General features: G+C 39.2%; 1 protein-coding gene across 1 annotated transcript in view; it reads left to right on the forward strand.

The window, feature by feature from the left end:
* pdia4 (protein disulfide isomerase family A, member 4) overlaps positions 1-15,190 on the forward strand; it is a 30,560-nt gene extending 15,370 nt beyond the window's left edge. The window contains exons 2-10 of the mRNA XM_080209246.1: positions 281-452; positions 1,545-1,750; positions 2,585-2,723; positions 3,309-3,514; positions 7,628-7,786; positions 9,725-9,876; positions 10,237-10,393; positions 12,370-12,603; positions 14,505-15,190. Of these exons, the coding sequence (XP_080065372.1) occupies positions 281-452; positions 1,545-1,750; positions 2,585-2,723; positions 3,309-3,514; positions 7,628-7,786; positions 9,725-9,876; positions 10,237-10,393; positions 12,370-12,603; positions 14,505-14,920 (1,841 nt within the window). The 3' untranslated portion in view covers positions 14,921-15,190. The remainder of the gene's footprint in view (positions 1-280; positions 453-1,544; positions 1,751-2,584; positions 2,724-3,308; positions 3,515-7,627; positions 7,787-9,724; positions 9,877-10,236; positions 10,394-12,369; positions 12,604-14,504) is intronic.
* Positions 15,191-22,648: the final 7,458 nt, after the last annotated feature.

Below are 22,648 nucleotides of genomic sequence, written 5' to 3' on the forward strand. Positions count from 1 at the left end.
TATGGAATCTTTTGATAGATTGGAGAATGACCAATTATTAACTATAATTTTGTGTTTAAGATTTTTTCCAATTAAACTTGCAACTTTAAAATCGTAAGTGTTACTGAATGTTGTGTTACTAAGTTCAGTGTGCTTTCGTATCAGAATACAAAGAATATGGCTCAGGCCAAGTTGCCCTCTGGGATTTGGTTTGCTCAACAATTAACATTGGTTGTGGTCGTAAAATATGCTTCATATTTTGGTATCCTTGCACAGTGGTGAAACTTGTTTTCCATTCTAGAATCGGATGGAGAAGAGGAAGAAGGTGGTGATGATGATGATGATAATGATGACGGAGAGGAGGATGATGAATCTGTCAAGGAAGAAAATGGAGTTTGGATTTTGACGGACGCAAACTATGATTCCTTCATTGCAGACAAAGAAATAGTGCTGATTGAATTTCATGCTCCTTGGTAGGTTTATACTTTAAGGAAACCAAATCTATATTTATTGATGCAAAGAAGCCAGATATGCGTATGCTTTTTTTGAAAAAAGCAAACAATATGATCATAGAATTATACTACAGAGGATGTTATATGACCTTTTTGTCTGTTCCATCTCTGGTGCAGCTGTCTATTTGCACTCCACGGCTCTTCACCATAGTGTTACAAATGGTACCTATTGAATCTGTGTTTCAAGTATTTTATTCCAAAACATCACTCAGTTTTTAGGAAAAAACTAATCCTCTCCATGCCAATTATCTTAAATCCTTAATATCTGATCACACTTCCCATGTGCTTGCTACCCCTCAATTTTGAATATCTTTGTTAAATCTCTTTAACATTAGCTCTAAGAAGAACAATCCAAGCTCTCTGGTCTCTCCAAATAGGTAAATTTCCTCAAACCCTAATAACATTTTGGTAAATCTCCTCACTTTATTCAAGGCTTTTGACATTTTTTCTGAAGTGATGTCTAGAATGTTTCTTTGAAGTCTAATCAATGAATTATAAGGTTTATTGTAAATTTTACAGTGTGCTTTTTAACAGCTGGATAAACTTGATCTACACATCTCAAGATTTGTGTATTTCAGCAAGGGTCTCTTGTTCTATATCCCATATAAAATTAACTTTAGTTTATACTGCCTGCTTTAATTTTCTCTTCTAATGCACCTCACACTTGTCTATATAAACTTTATCTGCCATCAACTGATGGGTTTTTTAAGAAGCATTATTAATGGAATGAAATTTACATAATTTAATGTTTAGACTAGATTATTCTTGAACTGTATTTTGAGGCCCCAGATGTCAGGCACAGCTTGGTAGGTAGCATTCTTGACACACAGATCAAGACATGGATTCAAGTGTCACTCCAGAGACTTGAAGAAATGTATCTCAGAATTGGAACAGTGACTGCACATAGGGCCTTGGGATGCCCTGAGGTTCTTAAATATGCTGCACAAGTTTTTATATTTTTGACTTAAATATTACCAGCACTTTGGAATGTGTATATTAGATTTTGCAATTCTGCTTTGTGTTTAGCGTGGATTGATTTTTTTTCTTCTATAGGTGTGAACAGTGTAAGGACTTTGCACAAGCATATGAAAAGATTGCCAGTGAATTGAAAGAACATGATCCTCCCATCTCTGTTGCTAAAGTTGATGGTCCATCACAATCTGGCCTGGGTTCTCAGTTTGATATTGCAATGTATCCCACATTCATAATTGTGAAAAATGGGCAACCTATTCACTACAAAGGAGCATTGGCAAAGAATGGTAAGAACATTTTATAGTTACTTGTTAAATAAAAATCTCAAGTGCGTTAATTTTTTAAAGCAATAAATTGAAGCCCTTATATGTTGGTTAACATTTATCAGTCCAAATTGAGCTGTTGCCTGTAGATTAGTAATTAACAAGCCTTTGTTACTTTGTGCACCATGACAAAGCAGTAGTTATTCTACTGCAGTATATCATAGGATGCCTTGTGGTCTTAAAGTTTTATTCTGTAATAAAGCACTGCCATTTCCAAGCAGAATTTGCTCAAATCACAGCAGATTGGATGAGGGATGGCAACCCTGCAGGCTTTATCACAATATTCTGGGCACATGCCCAATCTGGCAAATGTTATTGTAGTATTGCCAGGCTCCATTACCGCATCAGCATATCTGCTGAAACATTTGACATTCCTTTGGCCCTTAACATGTTAAAATATTACAATTTGCAATAATGGTTTGTCATGAAGACATTTTTTTCAATCTGGCATCTGTGACCTGAGTACTTGCTGCTCTCGGCACAAATGTGTTTGGGCCTTTAAGAGCTAATGTCTGCTACATTAGTTTTAATTCGGAACCTAAAAAAAGAGTTCAAAGCAATTAGAAAATCTGTTTTAAAGTACAACAGCCATGCAGTGTCAACTTGTTGAAATTCATTTTTGTGAGCAATGTACATTTGTCCACATCTTAAATCTTTAACACAGTTGTAGAATCAGGCACAGTATTTTACAAATGAACCCCTTGGCCTTGTTCATATCCTTAAATATTAGTATTTTCAAACTACATAATTTCATTTTAAGCAAAATCTTTAGTTCTAATGTTTTAAACCTTTCAACAGAACTTTTATCTAAAGTGAAAGAAATAGCTTCCCCTGACTGGATTCCACCACCTGAAGCAACCATCGTCTTGACAGAAGATAATTTTGATGATGTTGTGAATGATGCCGATATCATTCTAGTGGAGTTTTATGCTCCATGGTCAGTACACAAATTTATTCTTTTTTTAAAAAAAAATCATTTGTTTGATAACCTGATGGCCACCAATGGTGGAAACTGGTGTGATAAGAAGCAGTGAAAACAGAAATAATGCTTTATCTCTGTCTACTATATATGAACATAGAGAGACCCTACAATGCAGAAAGAGGCCATTCGGACCATTGAGTCTGCACCGACCACAATCCCACCCAGGCCCTAGCCCACATATTTACCTGGCAATCCCTTAACCTACTCATTTCAGGACACTAAGGGGCAATTTTTAAACATGGCCAGTTAACCTAACTTGCACATCTTTTGGACTGTGGGAGAAACCAGAGGAAACCCACGCAGACACAAAGATGTGCAAACTCCACACAGTGACCCAAGCCAGGAATTGAACCCAGGTCCCTGGAGCTGTAAAGCAGCAGTGCTAACCACTGTGCTACCATGCCACCCATGAGTACTTATGCATTGTTGAAGGAAAGGATCTTGCATTAGCTTGTAACGTTGGTTTTATGTACATTTTGGTGCATTGCTAGTATGATCTTAATATCAAATGCCAGTTGCATTAACTCCACTTTGTTACAGGTGTGGACACTGTAAAAAGCTTGCTCCACAATATGAGGAGGCTGCCCAGGAACTAGGCAAGCGTTCTGTGCCAATTTTACTTGCTAAAGTAGATGCTACTACTGAGACAAAGCTTGCTAACAAGTACCAGGTCACTGGTTATCCTACCCTGAAAATTTTCCGCAAGGGTAAACCTTTTGAATATAATGGACCAAGGGATACAGCAGGTAATGTACTAGATTATACAGTATTACTATTAATAGATATAAATGGACAAAGTACATTTTCTACAATCTACTTTTTAAAAAATGTGCTGGAATGGAGCAGTGACTGTAAATGCTCACTGAAAAGCAGTGTCAGCACTCGTCAAATATACATGCCAGCTCCCACTTTATGCTGAGCCCACTACGTGGGGATTAAGAAATGGTATGAGTCACCCTTAAGAACAGTTCATTAGCGTAGTTAATTAGATGGGTTCCAGGATTGAGGGAATTGTCCTTTAAGTGCTTGATAATTCTGAGGTCAATTAGATTTTTGGGAATACAAAGAACAAAGAACAAAGAACAACACAGCACGGGAAACTGTGGATCATGCAGGAGAAAAGTTGAAGATCATGGCTGATCTTATTAAATGATAGAGCAGACTTGAGGTATCAAATGGTATGCTTCAGCTCCTGTTCTGAAGAAAGGAGTTTGTGAATTGGAGATGCATGAGGTTGGTATTTGGTGACCTGGAGGTTAAAGTTGAGGATGATCTTATTGGCTCGTCACACCTGTTGTCATTCCCCCACTGATCAACCTCCCAGGCAGGTGCAAACGCAATAGTGTCCTCTAGCAGTTATCAATCAGCTTCTCCGCATCCACTCTCTATCGACTTTGCCTCATTTTTCGAAGTGTGATAAGTTTTGAATTTTCTCAAATCTAAAACTCCCGTTTTCACGCTTGTTCAGCACTTAGGATTTTTTGGTGAGATCGCCTCCATTGACTTTTTGAGAAATGCCATGCCTTCTATAAAAGTTAGCTACAGTTTTCTTTACAGCCAGTTTCCCAAATCATTGCCAAATATAAATGTAGTGTGATGCTTTAAAACTTAAGCCCCTTGATTAACTGGATGCCGCAAGGTTTTCATTGGTTATCTTGAGTGGCCTGGAATTGATACCAGAGAGCCTTTTGTGCATTACAATCTGTATTGTCACACAGTGCGTTTACGTTGAAGCTCCACTGGTGGATTGATTAGTATATTCTGTGGAACAGCACTAAATGCAGGCCAGGGGTTTGCTCTCCAGTCTGCAATGTATTAACTAATCACACCATGGGCAGTACTAAAATTGGCTTTCAATCTCCCAAAATTGGAACATGAACATCAATTGTTTACCCGTGATTACTATCAAGTGACCCCCTGCTTTAAGGATAGAAACACTGTAAATTTACAGTAGAGTCCCATTCAGCTCATGTCTGACAGCCCAAAAAAAAATCTAGACCAATTCCATTTTGCAGCCTTTGGTCTGTGCTCTCTAGGTTATGATTTCTCTTCCAACTGCACATCCAAGGTTTTTAAATGCATTGAGGGTTTCTGCCTACATCACCCTTTCAGCTGGTGCATTTCAATTCGGATTGCCCTCTGAAGGAATTCTTGAGTACCATCATATTTCTGCCACTTATTTTAAATGCATGTTCCCAGGCTATCAACCGCTCCCTGCCAAGGAAAGTGGATCCTTTGCATACACTGTCTAGGCCCCTCAATTTTATGTAATTCAGTTCAGAGCTGGGCTGTAAAATGGCAGATGGCATTTACCCCCAATAAGTGCGAGGTGATTCATTTTGGTAGGATGAACTTGAATGCAGATTACAGGGTCAACGGCATAGTTCTGCGGAATGCAGATGAACAGAGATATCTTGGGGTTCATATCCATGTATCTCTGAAGGTTGCCACTCGAGTGGATAGAGCTGTGAAGAAGGCTTAGTGTGTTAGCATTTATTAACAGGGGGTTTGAGTTTAAGAGCCGTGGGGTTATGCTGTAACTGTACAGGACCTTGGTGAGACCACATTTGGAATATTGTGTGCAGTTCTGGTCACCTCACTAAGAAGGATGTGGAAGGATTGGAGAGAGTGCAGAGGAGATTTACCAGGATGCTACCTCGTTTGGAGAGTAGGTCTTGTGAGAAAAAGTTGAGGGAGCTAGGGCTTCTCTCTTTAGAGCAGAGGAGGGTGAGAGGTGACTTAATAGAGGTTTATAAGATGATGAAGGGGGTAGAGTGGATGTTCAGAGACTACTTCCTTGGGTGGATGTAGCTGTTTCTAGGGGGCATAACTATAAAGTTCATGGTGGGAAATACAGGAGGGATGTCTGAGGTAGACTCTGTACTCAGTGGTTGGGGTGTGAAATTGGCTGCACTGATAGTGGAGTCAGACACTTTAGGAACTTTCAAACAGTTGTTGGATAGGCACATGGAGCACACCACAATGGTAGGAAGTGGGATAGCTTGATCTTGGTTTTGGAAAAAACTCAGCACAACATCGAGGGCCAAAGGGCCTATACTGTGTTTCTGTTATCAATTAAACCTTCATGTTTCAACAAAAATAATCCCAGTGGATCTAATATTTCCTTATAGCTAAAATTCTCCATTCATGGCACCATCCTCAATCTTTACTGTCCCCACTCCAATGTGATCACATCCTTGTGATGCAGTGACCAGAAAGGTACACTATATACTAAATGTGTTGTAACTAATGTTTTCTACAGATCTAACATAATCTTTTTTTACTCTATACCTTCTTCAGTAAAAGATTGCATCACTTTTGCCCCGCTATCTTTCAGGACCAGTAAACATTCATGCCAAGATCCATCTATCTTCTAGTTCTAACACTTAATATATTTCCTTACTTGTTCACCATCCCAAAATGCCTCATCTCCAGACTGAATTTAATTTTTTATAAATTTGTCCACCTGACCAGATTATTTTTTGGTCAATCATACCAATTTTTTTTGTATCATCCACACTACTTAAATCATTTCAGCCTAAGTTATTGCATACCATTGGAAACAGCCACCTTCTCATTGACTATTATTCTTTCTTTCCTGCCACCAAGCTCATTTTGGATCCAATTTGCCACTTTCCTTCATATTCAAGAGCTTTTAATTTTCTTGTCAATCTGCCAGTGGGACCTTGTCAAAAGTCTTGCTAAAATTCAGATCACTTATCTCCCAATATACCCATTCATCCTCATTGCATCTCAAAATTCAGTCAAGTTAGATGCAGACTTCTCAATACATTCAGGTTGATTGCCCTTCATTAATCCATACTTCAATATTTTCCAATAATTAGCCCATCATGAGGTTTGGGCTATAATTACTATAAGGAAGAACTCCTCTTTTTAAACAGTTGTATAACATTAGCAGTTCTTCATCTTGCTGAGGATTGGACAGTAATGTTCAGAGCCTGGGTATCTTTGCATCTAGGGTTTAGTGGTTTTTACGTTTTCAAGGATGCTAAACACCTCCATTTCCTCCTTCTGTATCCCATTCACTATCTCAATTCCACTACAACATTTCCTCCTGTGAACTGTGAAAAAGGATAAAAACTATTTTAAGAACCATGTCTGTTAATTGTGTGCAGCTGGTGTACACTAACTCAGGATTCAGGTGTACCCCTAGAAATAAAACATGCATTCTGGGTTAGGAGGTGCATGTTTGTGATACTCCCTAAAGACAAATGCTTATAAAAATGACTTCATTTCTATCCACCAATACTTAGCATTCTAGAATATAATGTCCATGTTTTCAACCATCATGTGCAAGTTACCCTTTCTGCTCTTTACCTGGTTATCTTGCACTTTATGTATTTTTAAAGCAACTTCTGGCCGCCTTCGATCTGGCAAGGCCTGGTTTAGATTTGAAAGTCCACCATGCTTCTTGGTGAGAATATATTCATTCTAAAAGCCCTCTGTCTTCCGACATTTACTTTCAAGGGGCTTTTTCCAGTTCGCTTAAAATCACATTTTGACTTAATACAATTTATCTTTCCCCAGTTTCAAATTTCTACTTTTGTCTTTTCTGTTTTCCTTGATTGATCAATAAATCTGTCCCGCTGATGCACTTTCCACTTTCCCCAAGTAATTCCCTAAAAAATAAACCTAAAGTTGTCTCGTCTCTTCCATTAACTGGTTAAAAAAATTTGCATATCCTAAGAATTTAGTTTTGGATTCTACTCTCCTTTAACTCAAATTCTCATCAGTGGCAATTATAGCGAGAGGTAAAGTACTGTGTAACACGTGAACATTGTACATTGCAATATTGTTATGATAAAACCAAACCTTATGTTCATCTTTTTAAAACTTAGGTATTATAGACCACATGATTGAACAGGCTGGCCCACCTTCCAAACAAATTCAAGCTCTTAAGCAAGTTCAAGAATTCCTTAAGGATGGTGATGATGTCATAATTATAGGAATTTTTAATGGAGAACAAGATCCAGCTTATCACACTTATCAAGATGCCTGTGAGTATTTTATACTGTAGAACTGGGTTATTGTACATGCTGTGAGCTATAGCCTCTGACTTAACTAAGTGTTTATCTACAACTGCACAAATTAGGAACAAAGATAGGCCATTTGAGCCTGCTCTGCCATTTGATAAAATTTTTGCTGATGTTGGACTTTAACTGGACTTCAGCCTGGTGTTGTGAGACTTCTTACTGTGTTTAAATCTCATCCACAAGGGGGAAACATTCTCTGCATCCAGTGTGTCAATTCCCCCTAGGATCTTGTACGTTTCAATAAGATTGTCTCCCGTTCTTCTAATCACCAGTAGATGCAGACCTAATGTGCCCAGTCTTTCCTTTTGAAGATAACATCCCTCAACCCAGGGATCAATTAAGTGAAACTTATCTGAACTGCTTTTAATACTAGTTTTCAAGAAAGGAAATCAAAATTGTGCACAATATTCCAAGTGTGATCTCTATACAATTGTAGCAAAATTATCCCCTTGCAATCTTATTGTACTTCCTATAATTTTATAACTGCAGCTTTCTTTGATTAATGAGTTAGCTTTTATTTTTCAGAAGTGGAGAGAATTTTTCCACGTTATGATCCTAGTTGTGCTGTGTAAGTTTAGTTGATAAAGCCCTTCTGTGTAATGATGGATGGAGAAATATGGGTTATGAAATGACTGTCAGAAAAGATATAACTTCCTTTCAAATTCAAAATTGCCCTCCTTTCAAATTATTCAAAACTGCAACTTCAATCCATATATCCTAATGCTAAAAGTAATGTATAATGTTTTAAATAATTTTTAAACATGTATAGAGGTTACAGCAAATGGATCATTCAAGCCATTCTCAGTTTGCTTCCAGGAATAATGGGTATAGAATGGCCCTATATCCTTTCAACCTTTCCAATCCACCAAGCAGTTTCAGCCCCAACTACTAACTCCATAAATTCCACATTCTCTCAACTGTTTAATTTTTAAACAGTTCCTTTTCTGAAATCTCATGTTCTTATAAAGGTGCAGGCCATTCAGCCTGTCAAGTCTGCTCCATCATTCAATAGTCATTGCTGATTCTTCATATCCACTTCCCTGCACTAGTTCATGCATTTTGACTCATGAGGTTTAGTGTCTGTTCTTGCCTTTTAAAAACGATTTACAAATATGTTCCTGTAGTGGAATTTAGATTGAGTAACTAAATACTCCATAAATGGCTATAAAGTAACTTCTAACACCATTTTTGTATGACTAGACCAGGGCAACTCTTGCATATTTGTAAGAAACTAAACTGTTTTGTTTTCACAGCAAATGATCTCAAAGCACCTGACAACTAAGTAAATACTAAGCAGTCCAATGACTGGTCACCTGATTTGGCAGAAATGCATTTACAGAAACCAATGCAGTTAGATCTTATCTACCTAGTGTATGCTTCAGCAACTCTTGTGCCAAAAATAAACCTTAAACCAACAAATCAACATGTATAAAGTGCTTCACTTTTTCCTGTTTAAAAACATGGAACCAAATCATGCATTTTAATTGTTTGACTTTTTTCAAAACATTTTAAAAATTTTCTTTCTACTGTGAAGACCTCCAGTGTTAGTTCTCAATAAATAGCAGTGGGCTGCAATTTCAAAGTGGCTTCCAAGTTGCCCAAAACCAAAGAACCCTAATGCAGGCTAGTGGATTAAAAATTGCTATTGGCCCTCCCACTGACAATTTGTAATAGTTATTGAAGGCTGTACAGAATAAGTTTGTGAATTGAACTTTGAGCCACCTAATGTGGTTTTTAAACAAAATTTGCAGTGGTTATTTCTTCCTATTAAAAAGGAGTCATTTTGAACCAGATGACTTCCCATCCTGTAGTGATGGCTGTCAATAATTAACCTGTCTGATCAAGTGGCGATTGCATATTTTAGTCCTTTAGGAAATACGTACTACTAACTTTATTTTCTAGGTAACTCCATCCGAGAAGACTACAGGTTACATCACACCTTCAGCAGTGAAATACGAAACTTTTTAAAAGCATCACCAGGACAGCTAGTTATGATGCACCCTGAAAAATTCCATTCTCCGTATGAGCCAAAAATGCGCACTTTGACTATCAAGGTATGTTTTCCACTGATTCTCTGACCCTCTAACACCTACTTGCTTTGTGTCATCCACATTTGCTTCTAATCCTAGGTAGTTTCACAATGCTCCAAGCTACTCCATCCTCCCCTATGTAAACTTCATCCTACCACAGCAATTTTGACTTGATTTGAGGCTTCTATTGTCCTATGACTAGAAAAATTTTGTCTTTTTAAATTGAATTCTGAAGATTAAATACAGCCTTCATCTTTTTCACCTTTGCCCCACTCAACTCAACTGTATTCCACTTTGAGAATTTTAATTACATATTAATATTGTACTGTTGCCTTATGAATTGACATGCATTTATGGAACTTGATCCTCAGTTTATTGTTGCAGGACACATTACCTCATTCTGAAGTGACTGATTTTATTACAAATAATGCTGTGCCTTTAGTTGGACATCGTAAGCAAAGCAATGATGCAAAACGCTACAGCAAACGCCCATTAGTGGTGGTATACTATGGTGTAGACTTCAGTTTTGATTATCGTGTGGGTGAGTATAGTACAGTGTAAACGTGAGTGAGTTTTTGGTTTCATTCAATATTGGGCATTGTTCCCAATAGAATCAAAACACTTACAACCACAATAGAATCAAAATGCTTGCAACTGCAATCTATTAAGTAGCTTCTATTTACTTCCTTTCTAAGTATATTTGAGCATACAGCCCAGGAATGTCCCAGGTTTGATCACTGATTTAGGGATATGTAATTTGCATTAGATCCTTCAGGATAAGGAAGGCAATTAATTGACTAATACCACATCAATCACCTAGTGAAAACACACATTTCAGTGCTGGATAAAGACTGAACTGAGTTTACCTGTCCCATAGTGCCAAATAGTCCACCATGTCTCGATGTTCCTATGGAGCATGGTTGCTGGGGCTGTGCCACATGGTATAAAATCTTTACAGCACAGAAGGCCATTCAGCCCATGTCAGTGATGGCTCTAAAGAGATATTCATGTACACACCACCATATCTGCACATTCCTCCCATTCAGATATTTTAAAAATGTAGAAGGGAGGCCACACTGCTTAATTCTATCTTCCAGCAATTGGTTTGTAGCCCTTCAGGTGTATTTGCGGACACCTCTTTAATAAGTTATGGGTTTGTGCTTTTATCACCTATGTTTCAAATCCCTATCACCTTCTGGAGGAAAATGCTTTTCTTCATCTACTAATACTGTGGTAATCACATTAAATCTATGCTCCCTTGTGAGAAACCAATACTTCCCATCCACTCCCAAGACCCCCTCAGCTTTGTACAGCTCAATCAAATCTCCCTCCTGGCCTCTTCCAAGGAAAACAAATCCAGCCTATCCAATACTGGAGTTGCATTGCTGCAGTTTTCCAGTCCTGGTAATAATCTGTGTACCCTTTCCAGTACAATTTACCTTATTTTTGTAATGAGGCTGCCAAAATGGTGCTTGCTGCTCCAATTGTGACCTCGCTAATGCTCTAGATAGCTCCAGCATAACCTCCCTGCTCTTTATATGCCTCGGTTAATATTGTTCTATGTCTCCTTAACTATCCAATATTCTGCTACTTTCAGAAATCTGTGGGCATGCATTCAGAGATCCTTCACTTCTCTACACATCTCAATCCTCCAATTATTGTGTATACCGATGCCTTATTTGACCTTCCCAAATGCATCACATCATTTCTGTGGGTTGAATTCCATTTGTCACTTTGACCACCTGATTGATCCATTGATATCTTTTCTGCAGTTTCCAAATGGCACCCACCTTCCCACCATAGTCACTTTTTGTTATCCACAAACTCCTTGATCATGCCCCCTTTGTTTAAGTCCAACATCATTAATCTACCGCAGAAGGGAAATGAAGTGCTGAGCCCTGCAGAGCCCCACTGGAAACAGGCTTCCAGTTGCAGTGGCATCCACTAATCATTTGTTTCCTGCCATTGAGCCAATTTTTCCCAGCTTGTTACATTCTCCTGGATTCCATAGGCTCTTTTTAAATAGTATGTCATGTGGGACATTGTCAAAAGCCTTGCTAAAATTCTTCTAGACCACACTACTTTCATTGACCATCTCAGAAATTTTCAGTTAAGTTGGTCAGACATGATCTCCCCTTAGCACAACTGGTTTTAGAGAATAAAATTCATGCTTTTTATTCCATCTGAGATTGAGTGCTCCATCCTTCTGTTTGTTCCTTTCAGCAACTCTGGTCTCCCTCTATATTTACTTATAGTACTACTTGTGCACTCGCTGTTCTTCTGACTTTGATTTACTGTTAGTATCCAAGCTCCCTCAATCTGCCTGATCTTGTCCTATGCAACTTTCTCCAGCTCCCATTCATTTTCCCTCCAGGTTTAATTTCCTCAGGTGCATTCATATGAAAAACACTAAACAATTGTTGCCATCACCAATTTGCTGCTATTGTTTTTGGAAATATCACTTTCCCACATTGTACTTAATTTAAGCTAATTCTTGTATGTTGCTTGTATTTTCAGCTACACAGTTCTGGCGGAAGAAAGTATTGGAGGTAGCGAAGGACTTTCCTGAGTATACTTTTACAATTGCTGATGAAGAAGATTATTCATCAGAACTAAATGACCTGGGTCTAGCAGACAGTGGTGAAGAAGTGAATGCAGCAATTCTGGATGTAGCTGGCAAGAAATATGCAATGGAACCAGAAGAATTTGATTCTGATGCACTGAGAGAATTTGTAATGGCATTTAAGAAAGGTACATAATATCTTAAATCTTATCCAAAGTATGGGAGCTTTATTACTGAAGTGACTAACCTTTTACGCACATCTTACTACATCTGCTATCTTGTTGACCATTCACACAACCTGTTCACATTGGCGGCATTTGTGCCTTCCTGACTTGCATGCTCTCCTCACAGTTGTCTTTGTACTGTCAGCAAACAGATAAGTCATTAATATAAATTGTAAATGGCTGAGGTCTAGCACTAATTCTTATGGTATTAGTTATAGTTTACCAGCTAATTTGAAAATGCAGATGCAACTCTTAGAGGCAATATAACAGTGCAGCGGGCCAGGCAACATCAGCAGAGGCTGTGTAGCAGGTTTTCTGTCAGGGTGCCATGGCCTCCACACATCTCCAGCTGCCGGATTTCAGATGTTGGAGCTGAATAAAGTGTCTAAATCGCCATTTACATTTTTGATAGTGGGCCTTGAACTGAAGTCTCCAGGTCCACTAGCCCCTCGCCCACCCCACTCAGGAATATTTCACTCCAGGGTTTACAACAGCTCCCCACTAGAGGCAAGCTGGCAGCCTGACCCTGCTGGAGTGAAGGGTGGCCTTGCAAGGGGTGCCCACTGCAAATTGCCAGCTGGTCCCCTGGCACTGCCCAAGGTGAAAGGAGCAATACTCAGGAGCACCTTGGCACTGCCCACCATGCATTGGGCCATTCTGATGAGGCAGGGCCTCTGGGGGCCCCTGCTGCCACTTTGCTCTTGGCATCAGTAACAAAGGGAGGGAAGGGCTGATTTGAGCTATGTGGGTGGGGGGAGGGTTGTTGGCCTAAACACAAGGCTAGCAATCGGGCAGGGGAGTGGGGTTGGCCTAAACACAAGGCTAGCAATCAGGGAGTGGGGGAATCCCATGGCCAGTGATTTTGGGGGTTGAGGCTGGCCAACAATCAGGAGGCCAGCAGAATGGGGCTACTGTACATGTGCCAATCTTGGCACTGTGCTGGTGGGCTCCTTGTGATGCATTTCATGATTTCATTTTGAAAGTCCCACTGAACCAGCAGGATTTAATTCCTGTTTTTATGCAAATTTAGCAATTAAAATGTTTTCTTGGGAGAAATTCACCCTGCATCTTTTATCCCTACACTGTCTATTAACCAATCCTCTATCCATGCTAATGTTGCTCCCAAATCCTGTGAGCCCCTTGCATATAAACTTTTGTGTAACACCTTACTTTTGGAAATCCAAATGTACTGTATCTGTTGGTTTCCTTTTTGTACCTTTATTGGTTGCATCCTTAAAAATCTAAATTCACCAAATACCATTTCACTTTTGCAAAATCATGTTGACTTTGATCATACAATAAGTATTGTTAAGACTTTGTATATGCAAGTATTTTCCTGTAACTGATGTCAGTCTACCTGGTTTGTAATTCCCTGTTTTCCCTCTCCCTCACCTTGACTAGTAGTATGATATTTGCTAACTTTAAATCTTGAGAGAATTCTAAAATCTGGGAAATTTTGGAAAACCGTACCCAACACAAACGCATCGCTATTTCTGCAACCATTTCTTTTAGAACCCAAGGATGCTGGGCCATCGTGACTTGGCAGTTCGGCAGTTTTTAATTCATAAAGTTTCTCCAGTACTTTTTCTGATTATCTTAATTTCCCCCTTTTTTTATTTCTCTTCACAGTTGGTTTGGTTTATCATACACTCCAGCATTTCTCCCAGTTTCTGTCTTTTGTCTTTTGACTTTTTAGCAGAGTTTTAACCTCCAAGCATTTTGTCACCCTGATATCACCTACATCTTTCTTTGGACCTCTGAAGCACCTTTATGTTTTCCCTGTCTAAGGTGCTACATAAATGCTTGACAGGTGTTTTTTTCTCCATACAAGACTATGTATTCACACATACCTTTTTTTTAAACAGGTAAATTAAAACCTATTGTTAAATCACAACCAATCCCGAAGAGTAACAAAGGACCAGTAAAAGTGGTGGTGGGCAAGACATTTGATGAAATAGTTATGAACAAAAAGAAAGATGTCCTAATAGAATTCTATGCACCTTGGTGTGGCCACTGCAAAAAACTGGAACCTGTGTATTTGGAACTTGGCAAAAAGTACAAAAATGAAGAGCACCTGATCATTGCAAAGATGGATGCAACAGTAAATGATGTGCCACATGATAAATACAAAACTGAAGGATTCCCTACCATTTACTTTGCTCCGAGTAATAATAAAGACAATCCTATTCAATATGACAAGAATGAGCGAGACCTTGACTCTCTGAGCAAATTTGTGGAAGAACATGCAACCAAGCTATCAAAAAGGAAAGATGAGCTATAAGGATTCTTCACTTTTGATTACTGGGGACCTTGGAAACTTCCAACAGTGCAGTTTGGATTTAAGGTGAAATGACCTTGTTTAAAAACCTTACTCAGAAATCACTGGGAATAAGAGATTAAACTTCTGCCAGAGAAATTTTGTTTCTACCTGTGTAATTGAGGTATTTACCTAGGATGTGTGAAATCACTATTTTGTGAAGTTTGTATGGTTTGTCATTCAATTTTATATTTTGGTAAAAAACCTTCAAATAAAGACAACCTAAGGAATTAATTTTTGCCAAATTATTTTCTCTGAACTGTTTTCTTCCCCTTTTTTCCATTTTACTATTGTGGATTTTTATCCTTGTTTCACATATGACCCACGATGATGTTAGTTTTTTTTTCCCCAAACAAAACTTGATGCTCCTTCAGAAGTATGAACTTCCCATTTCAGCTATCACTTAAGTTGTGGTTATGATGTAATGCTGAAGGATAATTGTATGTTGTGTTCTTGCACCATTGCAAGTTAGAGACATAATTCAAACTGACAAGTTTGACTTTCAAACCAGATTGCAGAAGCAAATGCAGTGTATTTTGTACCATTGAGCTGTCATGTATTGTGAATAGTTTTCCTTGCCTTTTCCAGGCTCCCCCTCCCCCCCCCCCCCCCCCCCTTCCCTCCCTTCCTCTCTCTCTCCCTCTCTCTCTCTCTCTCTCTCTCCCACCACACCTACGGTCAGGCTAGGTTCTAACACAGGTCCTATGGAATCTTCATGGTCTGCCAGTGTGCTTTGAAGCTTGTTTTTATCTTTGAAATGTTGGAACTGTGTGCTTTGCAGGTTCCGGCCTTGTTCTGTCCTTGGGTAGTTGCAGAAAAATTAAGCCGGTGTCCAGGCAACGTGGCCCCAATTTGCCATTTATAATGATATGTCCAACAATATCAAATCCAGTCTTAGTTTTTCAGCACATTTGCCAGGTTTTCTTTTCCAAATAATATACAAGGGGCAAACAACTACTTAAAGTGCACTAGCTCTTGCATGTTTCCTTTTTTCATTGTGCCACTTCTATCCCACTGGAAACACAATCTACTTCATTCCAGTTTCTGAAGGTAGGTGCTATTCTATGCTGTCATCTGCCACCAGCCTCTGCTCCTAATTTAGGCTTAAGCAAGTGGGATAGAAAGAAAATAGTTTGTATTTATATATCACACTTTCATATCCCCAGGACACTAATGCCAGTAGAACACTGTCACTGTTACCAGCTACCATAACTCCTACAGTGCTTGTGCAAGCAAATTCTTAACTACGAATGATGTATTTTATGCTGTAGCTTCAAGGATAAATGGCCAGGACATTGGCAACTCCAGAGTATACCATTAAGTTGTCAATGAAATTACCTTGATCCATTTGTCCTCCGCTGTTTTTAGCAATGAGATGCAGAAATTGGTTCAGCTTCCAAATGTAATAGTTCATCTCTTTGACTCCCCTGCTGTTTATCTAAATAACCAATTTGGATGAGGTTCTTGATTTTCATAAAACCAATTTATCCAAAACTCTGCCTATAATCCTATTTCATACCAGGTTCTGCTTTGCTATCATCTCTGCCTTTACTGACTTACATTGACTCAATATTTAAATGCAGTCTTAACATCCCTACCTAAACTGCTCCAAGCATACAACCACAACTACTGCATCTTCCAAAAATACTCTTCTGACTCCAGCATTTATAGATCCTCCCTTTTGCATCCCCACTGGCACCTGTGAACTGTCTTTAGCTAGATCCCTACAATTAGAATTTGCTTTCTGATCTCCACCTCCTTCCCCATAACTTTTTCCTTTTCCAAACTCTGCTCACTCTTTGCTCCCACCTTCAGGCTGTGCTTGCTATTTGTACTTGAAATGGCCATTTTTTCATCTGCCTGTTCCAACCCTCAAGTGTACTAGGATTTTCTGTCCCATCTTCCTGACAACAAGCAATTTCTGCACTTCTGGTCATGACCCAAAGTAGATTTGTTTACAGCATGTTATACAACTCGCATCCAATTTCTCAGTCACAAGCTTGTTAGGCTGCTATGCAATTCACTTTCTACTATTCCCAGATACTTTTACAGATGTGAAATGCCTTGTAATATCAACATTTCATCTGACTTGATATTGAAGATCCTTGCCTCAATATTCCATATTGTGTAAGGATCTTATCCAACACCACCTCAACATTGATAAATTTTCTCTTGGCCCTATGAAGTAATTTACAATTTCCACCAAAACATAGCTGCAAATTAGAATTTGAAGCTGAAAATACCATTGATGTTACCAGAGATTTTTTTATTACAACTGTTAAATCTGTGGGCCCAACCATAGTACGTTTTTAAATAGCATAAAATACTTAGTGTTGGAATCCACTTGGAAATATGCTGGAAATTTGTTCTTTTTTTTCATTTTAAACTGCTTACTGAGGATTTGCTGATCACTTTTGACACGCATTACTTCATCTCCAAATAAGGTTGATTGTGATGTACTATATTGCTCAAGTCTTTTGAGAAAATTCTTCCCTACAGAACAAGTGGAATTTAGATCAACTTGAAAGCTGATCCTTTAGACTTGTCAAGCTATTCTAAATCATTTTCCACAAACATTTACATTAGTCTTTAGAAAACCATGTCTTAATTGACCACCCTGAGTATCACGCTTGGAATAAGCTTTGCACTTTTATTATTGTCTCTTTGCCTGGCATATTTGCTCATGATCATTCTGAAATAACCCGGATAGAAGTGATTTGAAGTTTGTCAACTGTCAGATTGTTTCTATTGATCAGAGTTGATTTATTATTGTCACATGTATTATAGTGAGAAGTATTGTTTCTTGCACACTATACAGACAAAGCATACCACATATAGAAGGAAAGAAAGCAGAATGTAGTGTTCGTCATAGCTAGGGTGTAGGGAAAGAGCAACCTAGTATAAGGTAGGTCCATCGAAAGTCTGGCAACGAGGAAGAAGCTGAGTCGGTTGATACCTGACCTCAGACTTTTGTATGTTTTCACCAACAGAATAAGGTGGGAGAGTTTGTATGGGGTCCTTAATTATGCTGCCTGCTTTGCTGATGCAGCAGGAAATGTAGACAGTTCAATAGATGGGAGCCTGGTTTGTGTGATGGACTGGACTTCATTCACAATTCTTTGTACTTCCTTGTGGTCTTGGAGCAGGAGCCATACCAAGCAGTGATATGACCAGAAAGGATGCTTTCTATAGTGCATCTAAAAATTGGTGAGAGTTGTAGCAGACATGCCAAATTTCCTTAGCCTCCTGACCAGTGGTGCTCAAGGCAGACTTTCATAGAAAAGTTTTTAATTTATTAGTGTCATAAGTAGGCTTATGTTAACACTGCAATGAAGTTAATGTGCCAGAGTGTGGTGACTAGAGGATTTTCACATGTTCAGGTACACAGGGAGAATTTAGCATAGTCAGTGCACTAATTAGCACGTTTTTTCGGACTGTGGGAGAAAACTGGAGCACCTGGAGGAAACCTAAGTCCTGGGATGGGATTCTAACCTGGAGCTTCTGGCTCAAGTAGGGACGCTATTCAAAGTGCCACAAGAGTACCTTCAAATAAAAGTAAGTCTGCCTATATTTTGTAAGGATGCTTTAACAATTGCCCAGTCTTTGTCAGTTTAATGCCACTTTTATTCCATGATCTCTTCAAACCTGCCAGTAATCATTTTAAGCTCACCAGTTTATTGAACAGGATTTTTGTATCAGGTTGACTGCAACCAAACAGGTGAGTCTTAATCAGTTTAAAATGATTGTGTAACATATACAATAAAATATATTGTGGTGACAAGCAGTGAGTACTGGCCAAATTTGAGCAGAACAGCTGACGTGCTCAAGATGCTCTTTTTTTCTTCTCGGTGCCTCCATCCTCGCATGTTAAACTGAAGTTGGCATTGATTCACCTTGGGAGGTTTCTCTCCACTGGCTTCTTTCAAACATGTTGCTTCTCAGCTCCACTCGGACTGATTCTACATCTAGATGTTCTGAGCCTTTCTCACTATTGCACCGATTTTGTCCTTTACTGCCACCCCACTCTTGCCTTTTTTGTTTTGTCTTTTCTAAGTATTGAATATCTATTGATATTTGGTTCAAAGCCACATCACCTTTTAATCACAATCGTACTCATTTACAACTAATGCTGTTAATCAACTACCATATTTAAATATTCTGTGCATTCAGATCCAGTACATTTAAATTTATTAAAGTTATTATACACTTTATTTTGTACTATGACCCTGTCTGCTATGAGCCCTTGTTTCCTCTGTCTTCTACTCTTGCTTTCTATTTATATTTACTATATTTGTTTTCCCCCTCTTGTCTCTCCATTCAAGTTCCCATTCTTCTGCCACTCTAATTTGAACCCACCCCACAGTACTAGCAAATGTCCCTGCAAGGAGATTGGCCCTGGTCCTGTTTGGATATAACCCATCACATAGAACCTGTATATCTTCCCCAGAATCAGTCCTAATTCCTCAATGTGAATTCCTCTCCTGCATCATCAATCCAGCCATGTTTTCATCCCTCTTTGTATTCCTGATACACCTATCATGTGGCATTGGGTGTAATCTTGAGATTACTACTTTAAGGTTTTGCTTTTCAATTTACTTTTTCCTCCTCCCTATATTCTGCTTGCAGGACCTCATCCCCCTTTTAACCATTGTCATTGATACCAACAAGGACCATAAGCTCTGGGTGTTCATCCTGTCACTTCAGAATGCCCTGCAATTGCTCAGTGACATCCTTAACCCTGGTACCAGGGAGGCAAGATACTATCCTGGTATGTCTGTGGCTGTGGCTGTAGAAACATCCATCTGCTCCCCTTTATGATAGAATCTTCTATCACTTCATCCTGTCTCAGCTATCTAGTAGAGCCATGTGTGGTATCACAGACTTAGCTCAAGTTGTATTACCCTGAGAGCTTCTCAGCAGTACCAAGAGGGAGAGATGGGCCTAGAGAACTGCTGCACTACCTGCCTCATTCTTTCACTGTCTGGCTGATACCCATTCCCTATCTGCCTGCACACCTTTCAGCAGTGGTGTGATCACCTTACACTATCCATGAATATCTCAGCCTTACATATGTTTTGCAGTGAACCCCAGCTGCTGTTCCAGATGTGGAACATGGATTTCAATTAGCTGCAATTGGTTTTTGCTGAATTACAGGAAAACCTGAAATGAAGCAGGCAAACTCCTCAAAGAAAAGAAACACCTGTTGATAAACCTTTGTGCTGCAAGAACGCGTTGGGTCAAAATTTATTGGTCTGAAAAATCATGGCGAAGCAAAATAACTTTTAATGTCACTCAACAAACTGAAGAACCAAGTGGCAGAGAATACTCAGCAACATTTGACATTCCAGGAGGAAGTCAAAAGCTACAAGAAACAAAGCTGAAGAAGGAAAATTGGTACAATTTTCCAAGCTGTGTGGGGATAATGAAGCCATGAGTAATACAATTACTAAACTGAAGCAAGTTAAAACTTCACTGGAGACACAGCTGGCCAACAGTGAATCCAAAATGAAAGCTGTGGCCAAATTGTAGACAGGGTAGAAAGAAATTAGATTGGAAAATGTAAAACTGGGATGGAAGCACCAGAAGAAAATGTTGAACCAAATGAAAAGATTCAAACTTAAGAATACAACAACAAACAAATGTTTGGCTGAAGTTATTGTCTGTAGCCTTTGAAGCATGGTCCTCAATGATATAGTGCCCAGTCTGAGGTTCAGGAGAAAATGTGTTAGCCATATCATGTCTAATTCTACTATTACATTGCATTAATTGAGTCCCCAGACTTAAGTAAAATTATGTTTAAGTGGAAAAAATGCCTGGCAGCACTAATTTATTTTGAACAATTTTGTTTTGAATCATTAGTCTTTAGCATAGCTAGAATTTCATTACACAATGATTTTATTTAATTAGTGCCTATAAAGACATGAGTTACAGAAAAATTTACAGGATGAAAAAGTTGAATATAGTTATGATACAGATCAGCCATAGTTTAGTTGAATGGCAGAAAAATCTCAAGGGGCTGAATGGCCTACACTTGTTATCTAGATGTGAATGGGGCTTGGCACATGTGTGCTAGCTCTTTCTGCAGTCAATTCAAGTCAGCACAGATCTCAAAACCATTAGTCAGCTAAATTAATGGCATACCTAATACCTTTCCAATGTTCTACAGCATTCAAGGTTAAATGTTATCAGGTCCAGTAACCTGATTGATTTTTGCTGTCTCAAACCAGGCTAAAACCAGTTCAACACTTTAGATGTTGACTCCTTAAATGTATTATTTTACAGTGGGATACATTAAAATACATGTAGCACTTTAACTATATTCTATTGTGATCATAACTAACATGCCAAATCTTTCAAAGAACCTATGTGGCTTTTCTGGCCCCAACACTTAAGCTTTAACAGAGGAATGCCACTTGATAAGTTTTTTTACCCTCCCCTCTCCCCCTCGTCAAATGTGGCTTTAGTTCATTTCAGTTGTATCTGATAGTTATACGTGCAACCTTGCCACTTTGGTCCTCTTCCAACACCAGGCCCACCTGGGTGGAACTGCACTGGCATTGTTGCATTGTTGTACATCCATAGACCAAGTGCACATTTTCCTCCCATACTATTTCCTCTGTTCTTCAAAGGTCTATCCTTGGCCTTCCTGTTTCTGATCATCTGGCCCATGACGAAATCATCCAAAACCCAGAATTCATCCTCATATCTCTGCTGATGACACCCAGCTCTATCTTGCCAACAGCTCTCTCAAACTCCAGTACTGTTTCTAATCTAGAAGATAATTGTCTGACATCCAGTACTGGATGAGCAGAAACTTCCTCTAAATAACTGTTAAACATAACATAAGAAATAGGAGCAGGAGTAGGCCATCTAGCCCTTCGAGCCTGCCCCACCATTTAATAAGAGCATGGCTGAGCTGAAGTGGATCAGTTCCACTTTCCTGCTTTCTCCCCGTAACCCTTAATTCCCTTGTCTATCAAAAACCTATCTACCTGTGTCTTAAATATATTTAGCAAGGTAGCCTCCACCACTTCAACGGGCAGAGAATTCCAGAGATTCACTACCCTTTGAGTGAAGAAGTTCCTCCTCAACTCTGATCTAAAGTGCAACCCCCACCCCTTATCTTGAGGCTGTGCCCTCTAGTCCTGCTATCCTTTCTAAGCGGGAAGAATCTCTACCTCTACCCTATCCATCCCTTTTCATTATCTTATACGTCTCTATAACATCCCCCCTCATCCTTCTAAACTCCAGCAAGTACAGACCCAGTCTATTTAGTCTCTCTTCATAGTCCAACCCGCTCATCTCCGGTATCAGCCTCGTGAACCTCCTCTGCACTCCCTCCAAGGCCAATATATCCTTGTGCCAGTGCAGTGACCAAAACTGCACACACTACTCCAGATGCGGTGTCACCAGTGCCCTGTGCAGTTGCAGAAAGACCTACTTTCATATTCTATCTCCCTCGCTATAAAGGCCAGCATTCCATTTGCCTTGATCACCTGCTGCACCTGCAGACTGGGTTTTTGCGACTCGTGCACAAGGACCCCCAGGTCCCTCTGCACTGTAGCATGCTGCAGCTTTTCGCCCTTTAAATAGTAATCCCTCCTATTATTTCTGCCAAAGTGGATAACCTCACACTTGCTAACATTATACGCCATCTGCCAGGTCCTCGCCCACTCACTCAGCCTATCCAGA

This window comes from Carcharhinus amblyrhynchos, chromosome 2 (genome assembly GCF_965287045.1).
Source record: "Carcharhinus amblyrhynchos chromosome 2, sCarAmb.v2.hapA, whole genome shotgun sequence".
In the NCBI taxonomy this organism is placed as follows: Eukaryota; Metazoa; Chordata; class Chondrichthyes; order Carcharhiniformes; family Carcharhinidae; genus Carcharhinus; species Carcharhinus amblyrhynchos.